General features: G+C 40.5%; 2 protein-coding genes across 3 annotated transcripts in view; both read right to left on the bottom strand.

Moving 5' to 3' along the window:
* rc3h2 (ring finger and CCCH-type domains 2) overlaps positions 1-13,965 on the bottom strand; it is a 309,407-nt gene that overhangs the window by 219,690 nt on the left and 75,752 nt on the right. The window lies entirely within an intron of this gene.
* The window catches only part of rabgap1 (RAB GTPase activating protein 1), a 111,810-nt gene that overhangs the window by 56,012 nt on the left and 41,833 nt on the right, over positions 1-13,965 (bottom strand). For both annotated transcript variants that reach the window (XM_084047478.1, XM_084047479.1), the window contains one exon: positions 10,835-10,985. In XM_084047478.1, the coding sequence (XP_083903604.1) occupies positions 10,835-10,985 (151 nt within the window). The remainder of the gene's footprint in view (positions 1-10,834; positions 10,986-13,965) is intronic.

Raw genomic sequence — 13,965 nt, 5'->3', positions numbered from 1 at the left:
CTATTTTTTTTTGCCCTTTCTTATATTATTCTACCAATGTTTTACCAGTTTTTATAGTATAGTTGTTGATTATTTTTGATGCAGTACTGGTCTTTTTCGTTTCTTTCTTTTTTTGAGGTATTAAAAAGGTCTTAAAAGTCCTTAAATTGTCACTTCACTGCCATCTGGGGAACCCCCCCCCAAAAAAACAAAACAAAACAGGGGGTCCCGATCCACAGGCTGAGAACCACTGGTCTATGCTCTCATCCTGGTGACTTATTTGAGACTGCAGAGCTCATGTCTCGTGCCAGGCAACGGTGGGTCTCGTGATTGAACGGAGAACCAAAAAAAACACATGCACACACACACACACACGTCTGCACCTTTCTCCCCCGCAATCCAGACACTCGTGTCTTCACACACCTCCTCGGCCCCACCGCACGAGGAGCTAAAAATAGACGACGGTAAGATGAAAGCTTTTGGGAGGAAAAGGAGTAGGAGGAGGAGGAGATGGGATGAGAGAGGGAGCCACGGGCGGGGGGTTTGGGGAGGGAGGCGAGAGCGCACCTATAGACATTACGACGACGAGCGAAGGACAGAAACACAACGCTGAGTAGAGAGCTGTCACGATTACACAATTTAAGTCGACGATTAATAGTCCTCCAAATAATTGTGATGAACGATTGAATTGTGTTTTTTGGCATTGAACATTGGAACATAATATTATGAATGAAAATGACATTTCTATTAGGCTTGGTAATCAGGTTTGATAATCAAAAGTTGCACAGGGCAAATATACAAAGAAATGACTGACATTTCAAATTTGATTGACGCGTTGTAAGCTTGTAGATCTGCTATTTCTGCATTTCTTTTATATGGTTATATTTTATGGTTTTAGGATCAATCCTCAATGAAGACAGTAACGTTTTTAAACTAAACTAAAACACCACTCCTTCCTCGCAGCCTGGCATCTGGTAATCAACACAAATGTTAACTTGACACATAATCAATGTTGAAATACAATGGCTGATGGTCAGATTGACTCAAGGGAAATACACCAAAACTGATTATTATTACTATTGAGTACTATTACAGTGTGTATAATCAAGTTGTACAATAAGGGACATCTAATTTAATTGGAATTAAATGTCTATGAACTGTATGACTGGGTGGTTGGCTGGTATTCTCTTTGTGGATCTAAACCATTTTCTCCATCCACAGACAAAACATACATAAATAAAACAAAAAGCATTCATCCATCATTTACACCCGAAGGGTGAATACTCATTTAACACATTAATATCAGTCTGGACAACAAATAGGAATCTATTAAGTCAAATTAACTAGCAACGTTTCCACAAAGCTGCAAGTTTCTCTGCTACACCGTTTTTTTTATTAGCACTGTTTCAGCCAAGGCTGAGGAAGATCGCCAAAGGCTAAGAAGGTTACCAAATAGATTGATCACTGTGACTTCCCTCTAAGGATTGCTAGTAAGTCTAAACAGTGAAGAAATAGCAAGTTACACACTTAGTAAGATTCGGTTAGCCGCGTCCCCTAATAACCTTGCAAAGCAGTAGCCAATGAAGACAAAATTAATTACTTTGCTTAGGTTCAGATGAGTCATCAGACATTTGGATTTTTCCCCCCTCATAACTCTACAGATTCTGGGAAGCGGCGACATTGCACAGTTCGGCGAAATGAGCTTGTGACTAGCAGGTGACCAGAGCAAATCTCTGGAAGACATGGTAAATACAGTATGCAGGCAAGGAATAAGAGAGAATAGTAATCATTCTGTCAATGTGCCTGAGTGCACCCATTCAAACCAGGAACGCGTCCGTCCCACCACTATATCCACATTTTATACTTTGGCTATTCAAAAATAGCAGATCTACAAGCTCATAGCGCAACACTATATTTGAAATATATTTGAATATATATATATTTTTAAAGGGAACATTTTTGACTCAAATCTTTGCTTCTGGGGGTCCCTGGAACAAAATATTTTCAGATGGGGTCTGCGGCCAAATACATATCATTTTGGGGGTCCTTGACATGCAAAAGGTTTTAAGCACCACTGATATATAGCAATATACTGTAGTTTTTTTCAGAAAACTGTTATAGGATTTAGAAGACGTTTGTAGAATCAAAGATTTGAGTTACAAATGTTCGCTTTAAAAAAAAAAAAATCTACAATATATATACATATAAGTTAACCAAATACACAGTATGCATGCAGATATATAAAAAAATATTCTTTCTATTTTCTCTCAGCAAATGATGGGTGTTGTATTTATAGATACTGTATAGTTCCTATTTGTTTTCAAAACAAGAAAGAGACACGAGAATAAGAGCAGAGAACGTATTTGCCTTTTGAAATGCAATAATTTAGTGCAGTGAACATACAGCAGAAGTGCCAGGGCTCGTTCTGGGCTAATGAATGGCCACCATTAAATTCAATGCATAAAGAGTGGTTCCAGGACATGTTATTTTTAGTACATGCATCTCTAAAAAAAAGGGCCAGGAGGAGATCATCAGATCAAACAACTGGGTGAGCATCGGGTGTTTAGTTCAAAGGAGGATCGACCACAATACTTTCAGTGTGACACAATCAAGTTCATTGTGCCTCAGAATGCCTTTAACCCATTAAGACCTGAGGCCGATTCCTCAAATGCCTTTTAAAATCAGTACGTAGTTAACTCACACTACAAAATGACTCACACCACAAAATGTTCAAAAATAGCAGATGTACAAGCTTGCTGTGAGCTTGAATATCTGCTATTTTTGAATAGCCAACGCAAAAAAATCTAAAATGACACTGATGCTTTGCTGGTTTTAATGGACAACCAGGGGCCCAAATGTGTACAAAATGTCCAAATGGAACCAAATGGATGTTCGTGGCTCGTTATATAAATGAATGCAGTGTTGCAGTGTCACTAACAAGCATGTGGTCATTCACAAAAATCCTTATGTTTGACAAATTACACACCATCTTACAAAATGATACTGTATACGCGTCTATACAGTACGTCATCAAAAACGTTGACATTGTTAATACACACATTCATATTTGTCACTGTTTGTTTGCTATCTTGACCCAACCAATTCCATCCACATGGTTGTACAACAAAGAGTACATTAACCCATGACCGGGAACGCATCTGTGTCATTTTAGATTTATTTGGCTATTAAAAAAATAGCAGATATACAAGCTCATAGCGCGGCACCGAGTGCCGCGCTACGAGCTTGTAGATCTGATATTTTTGAAAAATCGTGACAATTTGTCCGCGGCCAAATACAGATCATTTTGGGGGTCACATGAAAAGGTTTGAGAACCACTGATATAGCAACATAGTTAAAAAAAAAAAAAAGAATTTAGAAAACATTTTGTAGAATCGGCCTCAGGTCTTAATGGGTTAATAGGCAGCCAGAGCAAGGCAGGGATACAGACAGGTCACTGTGGGAGATGATGACCAAAGAAGACACACAGCCAGGTCATTACAAGAGTCTGGCAGTCTTAACAGACCGACTAACAGATGTCAAGGTTATTACACTAGTAGACCAACAGACTGACTAACAAACGTCCAAGTCATTAGAAGGGACTAAACAGGAAAGAGACAGATCACTGTGAGGGTCAGACAGACAGAGAAACCGAGACAGACAGGTAGTTCTGGGAGCGTTTGTTTTTTCTCTCCACAGGAGGCTGGCGCACCAGGTCTACCAGCCAAGCTTATGTTTGTCTGATCCCCCTGTGTCTATAAACACATCTGTGCACAACTCTGTGTGTGTGTGTGTGTGTGTGTGTGTGTGTGTGTGTGTGTGTGTGTGTGTGTGTGTGTGTGTGTGTGTGTGTGTGTGTGTGTGTGTGTGTGTGTGTGTGTGTGTGTGTGTGTGTGCACGCACGTGTGCGTATTTGCATGTTCATATGTGAACATGGTCAGCATCTGGTTACTGTATATTATATGGCTGTATCTTCAAACCTAAATCACTGTCAACTCTTTACCACTACAAGATCAGCACCCTCCAAACATATACTACATACTGTACAACGTGGATATTTTCTGTATGACCAAAAACATGCTTCCAATACACACAGACACGGATACATCACTTTGACAGAGTTGAAACGTAAACACACATTTTCACCTGGGAGACAATATAGTCATTTATAGTAGACACTTTAGTACACTGACATTACTCTATGATCCCACCATACATTAAGGACAGAATATTGGACAGAAGACTCAAAGACTTGTTTGCCGACATCTATAAAGATCAAACACCCCAGATCAAATGAGCAAGTCACACACGCATTCTGTTAGGAACACGAAAACAAATCATCTGTGACAAGTCACGTTACTTTCAACAGTTCTGACAGGCCTGTGTTGGGCTGGTACCAGTATGTCAACTCTCATCACAGCTACCTTACACAACAAAGAAGAGAGAAACATAAGGCCTTGCTAATGGCTTTATACATCAATACATTGCACATGAGTCATGGCAAACACACTTACATGTACATTATTTCCCTGTGCTTGTGCATGCACGTGTACAGGACGCCTCAGTGGGAACTGAGCCTATAAACCTGTAATGGCCCTGTCCAGGCCATCTCCTACACAGTGCCTATATTGAACTAAATAGGTCCACATATTTTTGACAAATGTAAGAAAACAGTTGCCCCCCAATAATTGTGATTAGACGATTATGTAATAATTGTGACAGGCCTATATATTGGCAGCTTTTCTGATACTGGTATCGGTATCGAAACGGTGAAAAGCCGGGCCCTTCATTATTATTTTATTTTTTTGCGGGATGGTGGCAAATATATATGTTGATTCATATATATTTTTGGGAGCTGGGTTGGATCAGGCTGGATCAGGTTGTGATCAGGTTGGATCATGGCGTGGCGTTTTGACACAGGCCTGTCACTATTATTACATAATCGCCTAATCACAATTATTTGAGACTAGAGGTTCGGGCCACTACGCGGCCCTCACATCTAGTAGACACATCTATACAGATGCTGGGGTTTAAGTGGGTAATTCTAGGGAAAAACCCTCGCAGAAAATAGCAGATCTGCAAGATATTTAAAGGTAGAGCGCCAACATAATTGTTACCAGTATAGAGCCTTGAGGGACTCCACTCAACAACGTATATGGGTTCTAAGTGGTTAACAATCATGAATATCATAGTCAAGATTCCATGGCACAGGCCTGTAATTAATTGTTTTAGGTCCCTTGACAGTTCCTCTCTTATCTTTGTATGTAGTTATGCTTTCTCCCTGCTTTCCTTAGAGAACTCCTTGAATAACCCACTTGAGTGATTAATGTACTCCTTCCATATACTAAGCTCATATATTAAACTTAATAAGACAATACACTCAATTTATACAATGCTTTTCTAAATACTCAAAGTCGCTTTACAACACAGAAACAAAATAAAAACAACTTTATATATATCTTACAAACAGAGTCTCAGACTCTGTTTGCCTTAGCAACTACTGATTGCTACAGAATTCCTCGATACATGACTCATCTTAATTTATCCATAGCATGTGCTTGACATAGCTTTAATATTATAACCTTCTTGAATTAAGATTCTCTATGACTCAAAAGTGATAAACTGTAGAGTTCAACATAATCCCATTACGCCTCATGATTTTAAAGAACTCTTTAAGAAGAAGCATCATCAACATTTCATGTTTCATAATTGTTTTCTATTGGAGGCAAACCCATAACATTCAACATTTCTGCTGGGTGTCAGTGGATGACAAATGAAATTGCATAATTCATGAGGTAAGGTATTGCATGTTGTGCATCGACAGTATATTATATTCAACACGGAAGGAAGCTGACCACTTTCTTGCTTGGTTCTCTCTCTATTATTCAGTGTTGAAAGTGGGCCATGACCGGGGCAGGCCTGTTGGCTTGATTGGTTACTGGCTGAATGTTAATTACTCCATATTCATTATCTGGTTTGAACTGTCTGTACATGGGAGCATGGCCCCTCAATTACAAAGAAGATACAGTAGTCTAGTAAAGCTCTACAGCCGATTGGCTGAGAAAAGGTAGTCATTATAGAAACCTCCCACGTCATAAATTCTATCTACTGTATTCTACTGTATCTCAAGTTAGGAGGCCATTGAGCATTTTTGTCATTACATAATGACTTGTTCCTAATTACAGTTTCCAAACGGAATTTACAGTACGACAAAATCCTTTCCTTGCAGGAATTTTGCTACTACAGAAACTTCTTAATTAACTTCTGAGCCATCCTTAATCAAAGGATGGCACAGACCCCATCTTAAATGCTATCTTCTTCTTGCTACAGTATTACAGCTAATATACTGTAGCTTCTACTGTAGGTCATTTTCGTTAGGGCTCAATGATGAAAAATTATTATTAAACCCATAATGTTTTCTTCACTGATGATGTTTTGATGGGAATACAGAATACCTAGACATCTCCTACTGCGACATAGAGTTGCAACACGTTGTGAGCTTGTAGATCTGCTAATTTTGCCCTGCAACACCAGCATTTGACAAGTACAATTTAAGCATATCCTTACAGTACAGTATATGCTTAAATTGTACTTGTAATGACAATTAAGGACGCCATGTAGTTAAAGGCCCATCTCTATTTTTCAGTTAGCTTTGTAACATTTGCAATAATGAACAGCACTGCAGTTGAGGCAAATAGTACAGATGCTGATAAAACACAAAGACACTGAAAGGCACAATCTGACCAATCACTCAAATTGTGCACATTCTAAACACACAGGCCTAAGCAATGACTGCTGATTTCAAAGTAAGGATTTCCTAAATTAAGATGTTAGGACAGTTCTGTAATAGCAAAGTAGGACACGCACGTACACATGCACATGCACGCACACAGAATAGAATACAGAACAGATAAGGCACAAAAGCTCAGAGAAGTCGTGGGGAAAAATGTGCATATAATGCACAGCCATGGGACAAAAGTACACAGAGACACTAGCTGGGACAGGCTGAATAATGTCAGTACACAAAACAGGCTATTACTGGCACATGGGGATGGTATGTACAACATAGCCATGAGAGATAAGCCTTCATTAGCAGCAGGAAATGTAACAAGCATTTGACCAAAAATAGAGCAGCAATTATTTTTACTTTAATCCTCTTAGGGTAGATTTAAAATGTAACTTTAATGACACTGGTATGGTTTGAAGAAACATAGAGAAAATAAATACATATTCATTTCTTGTGATGCAGTTTGAATATGAATATGAATATGATTCAACATCTGAGATCTTTATTTTCTATATTTGAGTTGCAATCATTCTAAAGTAAAGATAGCAACTGTATGTATTTAAAACAAACTGCCACTAGAATGACCAAACCTGACTCCCATTCTTTTCTTTTCCAAAGCAGGGCAGAATGGTTCCAAGCACGGCAAATACAGTAACTGACTTAGTTTACCCATTCCTGTATTTTTGACATGTTTGATAACCGTGCTCAGTGTAGCTGAAGCCTGCTGGTGGGAGGGGTTAATGTAAGTAAGTATTTAAAAATTGGTAGGTTAACAATTATGTTAGTTAACTGGGAATAAGTGAACAATGCTAATCACGATATGATGAATAGATAAGAAAGCTTCGGCCATTCAGATGATGAATGAATGAAAGATGACAGTATTAATGTGAGTCAACTGAAAGGCTGCTCCACAATGCATGTCTGAGTATTTACTGATAGACATTTGAGGGACAATACATTTCCAACTATTCATAGAAGACTAGCCTTGGTTACCTAAGTCACTCAAATATTATATATTAAATATTATTACTTAGTTGATTATGCACAGGTAAATAGCTTTGCACTGTGTGCACGATACAGACATGGATTAGAACTCATAACAAAGCACCTCCATTCCAATGTGAAACAGCCCATTTCCCTGAACCAACTGCAATAAGCCTTCATGCACAGCGACACGTTCTCTCCGAAGGAAGAGAATGAGGTCTCTTTCCTGTGAGTTCCTTTGTCATTCCAAAAACCCTGGTTTGTAAAGTACACAGTTGGTCTGCCGCTGTTCAGATATAATTGTGCATCTCATCCTACATGCCACTACTTCTTAGTTTTATGTACAATCGACTATGTACAATATTGTCTTCAGTGCAGTTTTTCAAAGGGATTTCTTACTGCTGATTCCAGGTCCACTGCTAGTGGAAACACAAACGACAACCATTCATACTTCATGCTGGCAAAACGCAGCCTCATGTCACATGCGGCACGGGCATGGAAAAGCACTATACGATTTAAATGGGAGGCTGCAAGTTTGGGATTTTTTTACAATACATGTCTCCTTTTTTGTTGATTTCCCTTCTTCCTGTTTCCCTGGGGAATGTAAACACCAGAGTGTGAGGAAGAAACGGAAATAATGTACATCCAGCGGAACTCTTCATAAAGAAAATCTGGGACCGGCTTGGTCAAGATCAGGTCTTTCCTAGTTACATGTAATGTAATGTTTTGCAACATTCTAACAGCGTTCTGTCAAAGAGATTTTGAATTTCTGTTTCTTATACCAAGTCGACCTGTCCACCTTGCTTTATAACTGCGACATAGCACGTTAGACGGGGCACTCGAGCGGCACAGGGGTAAAGTCTCTGCCCACCTCTGTGGAGACAGGGGGTTTGAATCCTCCACGGTGCATCTGTGCTTAGGCAAGCGTCCCAACGAACACATTTGGCCGTGTTGGTGGGAGAGAAGCCAGGCGGGGATGATCACTGTCACTGCACTAGCGACTCCTACAGGTTGAGGGCCCGTTCAGTAGGGAGCTTAAGTAGAAAAAATAAGGCGTACCTTGCGTTCTCCTTCACTGTCGGGTGAAAAGAGGTGGACTGGCAATGTCACGTGTATCAGAGGAGAGTCGAGAGACACATGATCACCTACACCCTCCCTAAAGAACCAACCAGTAGGGGTTTGCAGCGACAAGGCCCTACAGCTACAGTACAAGGGTACTTAGAACGACTAAAATGGGACACATTAGACTCCCTCCTATCTCTTCCTGCTCGGAGCTACTTTGCCCATGCCTGCTCTGAAGAGACTAAATAAAACATAAATCATCTTTTATTGCAGGAGGTAGTTGCACGTGTGCTTCATAATCCTCTGTGACTGTTGGTCCTGCTGCAACACGGTGTATTCACATCCAATGCTCTTTCCATTTTTAAGTTAACCTAAGTGAACATTAGGAAGTTCAGTTCATGAGTTTGGTCTTAAAGGGAAAACAACACAGGCCTATTATTTCAGTCTCAGACATCTGACATTCTGGTTGAACGTTGAAGAACATGAATGTGCTACGGGCAAGCAGTTGTAAATTGAGAGTAATAATGAACAGGAGAAAACAAAGGAGTGCAGAACCAGTGAGAATAAAAGAGCGAGCCAGTGAATGTTTGTGGAGGTTAGGGGAGGGTGACAGAGAGGAGAACGCACAAAGGGAAGGAGAGGAGTACAGAGGAAAGGGCGAGGGTAACATCTTGTCACCACCTGGGACCCAGCTTGCTGCCTGAGGATGTTGCCTTTACATAATAATAGTGGACAAGGCTGTGGCCGGGGAAAAGAAGCACACTGTGCACGACACACAAGGGGGCTAACCATTTACAGCAGGGCCAAGTCATCTCGGCTCTAAACACACATGCATGCACACAAACACACATGGACCCCCGCCCAGGTGTTTCTCCACTTCTCTGTTGATGATACATCACGTTGTTAGCTTGAAAATATGTTCTTTTCAATGAACAACACCGTTCTGTGATGGAGTATAGGTTTTTAACCACATGAACCATAGTGTCTCTATTCTGGGACAAACACTCGCCATAAAATGGCAGAACTACACGCTCACAACATGCTGTGATGTGTTGCGAGTTAGTAGATAGATAGGCTATTTTCAAAGGAAAAAAGGAATCGAACCCCTGTGTCTGGTCAAAACCTAAAAGGGCTTAGTTTTGTAAATAGTGGTTGAAATCAAACAATAATGCCACTTATAATTTCAGAATGTGTACATATGCACACGCAAGCACACAATGTCTGCTAATACGCATTATGCTTCGATATAATCCAGCTGATTTAAACAGAACCAAAATGACAAACATCAAATATCACCGACACCGACTATTCTAGCCCGGCTCCAGGGTCCAGAAAAATAATATGAGCAGGTCATTCTGAGGTACTGTAATGCAGATTCGGCAAAACTACGAACAATAAAACATAAAAAAATGACAATTTCTTCACCCCACAAATGTACAAAGAAGTAATATAAAGTGTTACGATTGTCCGAGTAGGTGATTACAGTTACTGCCCCACATCAGCTACTGTATACAGGTACCTCATTTATGCAAAAAGAAAACAAGCTGCGTCCAGTCATGCCTGCTGTGCTGCTCAGAGCAGAACCGACAGTAGCAGGACAAAATACATGTTGTCAACAGTGGGGAAACTGTCTATAGACTACAGATGAGGGCTCAGAGATGGGACAGCATAAACTGAAGGGAATACAAAATGAGATGTGAAACCCCCTTGGACTCAAAGGATTGTCCAGCACAAACCGATGCAGACAGGAGGACTAAGACCGAGTTTGTCAAGAATGTCGGACAATTTATACTACAGTATACTGAAAAGTGTCGCTAAGACAACATGTGTCATTCTTATGGAACTGTTCCATTAGGTCGAAACGCGTCCATTGCTTTCCCGGGTGACGCAAATAAATCAATGAAAGGATATTTATTGAGTGCTGGCTGATTTCTTGTTTTCAATCCACTGTTGGCCGTGCACCTTCACACTCTTTTCAATACGGAGTGTTGCAGGCTTTATGTTTTCCAACTGCTGGAGCCTTACCTTAGTGATGAGGGTACGGTACTCCTCCACCTGGTGGTCGTTGTTATGGCAACCAGCAAGGAGCTGCCACACCTCTCCACGGAGTGCCTCGGGCACACCGCTGCGCACCAACGCTGGGAGCTGCTTGGGACGCACAGATAGGTTCAGATGCCTAGAAGAGAAGAGGATAGGAGGAAGTAGACAGTTGGATTTAGACAAATTGCATACATTTCCCCCTTCTTCAGCATATTAGTTTACTTATTCCAATCAACACTTATAGGCGTTATGCACTGCCAGCTCCCGTATTACATTATTCATGCGAAGTTCATACAAGGACTGCTGTTAACAGCTGTCTTTGTATGAAGCATTTAAAATATCAAAGCACAATGTTATGTGCTCCTTTCAGAACATTGCCCTAGGTGATAATATCTAAATAGGAGTGTCATTATCTGTACAGATGGCCCAGTGGACAGAGATCATGAGGAAAGAGTGGTGGATGTTATTTGTGATTGGGCGTTATCTAAGAGGTGAGATATTGCCTGAGAAAGAGACAGATGGACATACCGTAGAGAGAGAGAGAGAGAAAGCGACAAAGATGTTACATGCCCAATCATACACGCGCTTGGGCTCTCTGGTCTCAGAAGAGAATCTCAAAAGAATAAAAGTTAAGATAAGTGAAATGCAACCTTTTATGTACGCCAAATGTTGGACCCAAGCTGTGCCTGAAGGTTACATCTACAGTATGTCACAGGGCATACATGTTTATTAAGAGTTAATTTGTAGGACCTGATGAATAAAAAGGTGAAAAAACAGGAATAATGCAGGTCCAATATTTATTTGTTATCTTATTCTATTTTCGTAATTTCAAGTGAACTGGAAAATGACATGTGCGTTAAAATGAATAGCAATGTTAAAGTTTTTATCTGGAGGCCATGACTACTTCCATTCAAACATATTATGATCTGCAAAGGTACAGTACTTGATTCAAGTGATGTAATGTAGGATAGATCAGTAAAACTGAGATGACATTCACCTAGAGAGCCAGCTTCTGCACTACAGAAATGTAGTGGATGTGACAGACAATAGTAAAGTATGCCTCTCTATACAGTAGGCTCAATCTGAATAAGAACTATCCATGTCCCTGCTCACCTGCATGGATCATGGCAGAGAGGTTTATCGGTATTAAATTATTCTGCTTGATGCATTGCTGAGGGACCACTACACCTTTCCACTCGTTAAGAAGTTCACGCTAAATGTACACCATGAGCCTCATTAGCATTGAAGCATTGCAGCCTGGGATGGCAAACATTTTAAAACATTTGTTTAGTATAGTTGTGTGTCTGAACGATAGTTCCATTATAGAAATGCATGCTTTGGTAAAACTGTAATGACAACAGATTATTTTGTTCCTGCAACTTCTGCTTTCCAAAAGTTAATGAAATTACTGCACAATAAATGAGAAATGCAATTGGTGTAAATGTGGCAGCACTCTCCACACCTGGGCCTCTGTGATCACACAGACGAAGAGAAAAAGATTTAGAGAATGTTAAAGGCACAAAGAGAGAGATAAATGTTGACTTCCACTTAATAAACACCACGTTTATTCCTTTTAACTCACTTTTATTCACAGTGAACAAGCAGTGGTACAATAACACTGGTTCACTCCATATTCACAACTGAACCACAGCGCTCACTGCTCATGCATACAACCCCAGTGTGGGTAGTACCGTAAAGTTTACAATAGAGGAGCAACATAAGTTAACAATAAAGAGCAGTGGGGGGAAGGGTTTGACTGAGGTTGACCTCATAAACCTCAAAACTACCCAGAATCCTTGAAGGCATAGCCGTACCTACTGACCAACTTAAACATGATCAGAGCTGACAGAAAGCTCCCTGAATCCCTGATGACTCTCAGTTTTGCCTACATTAAGCACCCCCCAGTTTGTTTTGTGTTTTTGTTCCTAGCATTGGGTTATGCAATGCATAGCACTTTCTGATGAGATTACCCAGGGAAACAAAGCAATCAGTTAATGTGTGTTGTGTTGAGTGTCTGCGTGCATGCATGTGTGTGCGCGTGTAATGTATTAAGTAATTCCAGGCTTAGACCTTTAGGGGCATACGACTCTAAATGGCTCTCTCTGACTTGCCCCTTTCTCACGCACACGCACACACACACACACACACACACACACACACACACACAGATTTACAAACACCTATTTGCCATTCTTGTAAGTAACAAAAAATAATGACAAACAGCCCAGCAATTTTTACGGCTGTGTCAACATGACATTCTCAGGAGACTTTAAAAAAACACAAATCAGAGATGGTATCTAGAAAGTCCTGAAGAAAAAGCACAGTGACTTGCTGGTATGGTATCAAAGCTGAACTTGTGGAATGCTGTGCTTTACCTGAGAACCATTGGTGAACACAAACCTCAAGATGTACTGTACTTTAGGCACTCATACAGAGGACTTGTCCAGTCTACCCTGTTCCACTGGCCTCCAGTATTCTCAGCCTATCTTAACCTTTCCCACTGGACATGCAACAAACCCCACTAACACCCACTAACATCTGGCGTTTGTCTTGAGTGGGAAAGTTTACAAACAGTGTTTATTCCTGGGACAAATGGGACTCTGCTCTACTGCAATAAGTATTTATTATCGGCAGAGATGGAAACATAACAGCCAGTTCGACACACAGTACTTTTGACCCCTTTTCTGGCATGGTGTAATGAGAAAACATCTGATTCAATTCAGGAAATAAGGAGAGCAAAGGGTTCTACAGTGCAAGTATTTCACTCGCAATTGCCCCTAAAAATAGATAAAACACTTATGCAATCCGAAACCTCCCTCCCTCGAGCCTTTTCATAATCACAAGTAATCCCAACACAATTATTGCTATTGGTTTGGATAGTTGTAATTGTGTGTTGCATCTGGACAGCACGTGCCACCCGAGAGCGCACCTGTGCACTGGGGATGTCAAACGTGACACACCAGAATTATTGTGGAAGTGGGTCATTTGAATTGTGGATGGGTGAGGTTTACAAATGATTTTTTGTCTGGGTGGGTGGGTGCACAGGAGCTGCACTTTGTATATCTGTTTGTATAATGATTGCAAAATTCTTTGCAAGCACATTGAGTCTCTCTCTA

The sequence above is a fragment of the Gymnoscopelus microlampas genome (genome assembly GCF_963454915.1).
Source record: "Gymnoscopelus microlampas genome assembly, chromosome: 21".
NCBI classification, from domain to species: Eukaryota; Metazoa; Chordata; class Actinopteri; order Myctophiformes; family Myctophidae; genus Gymnoscopelus; species Gymnoscopelus microlampas.
This window is presented reverse-complemented; position numbering and strand designations above follow the sequence as displayed.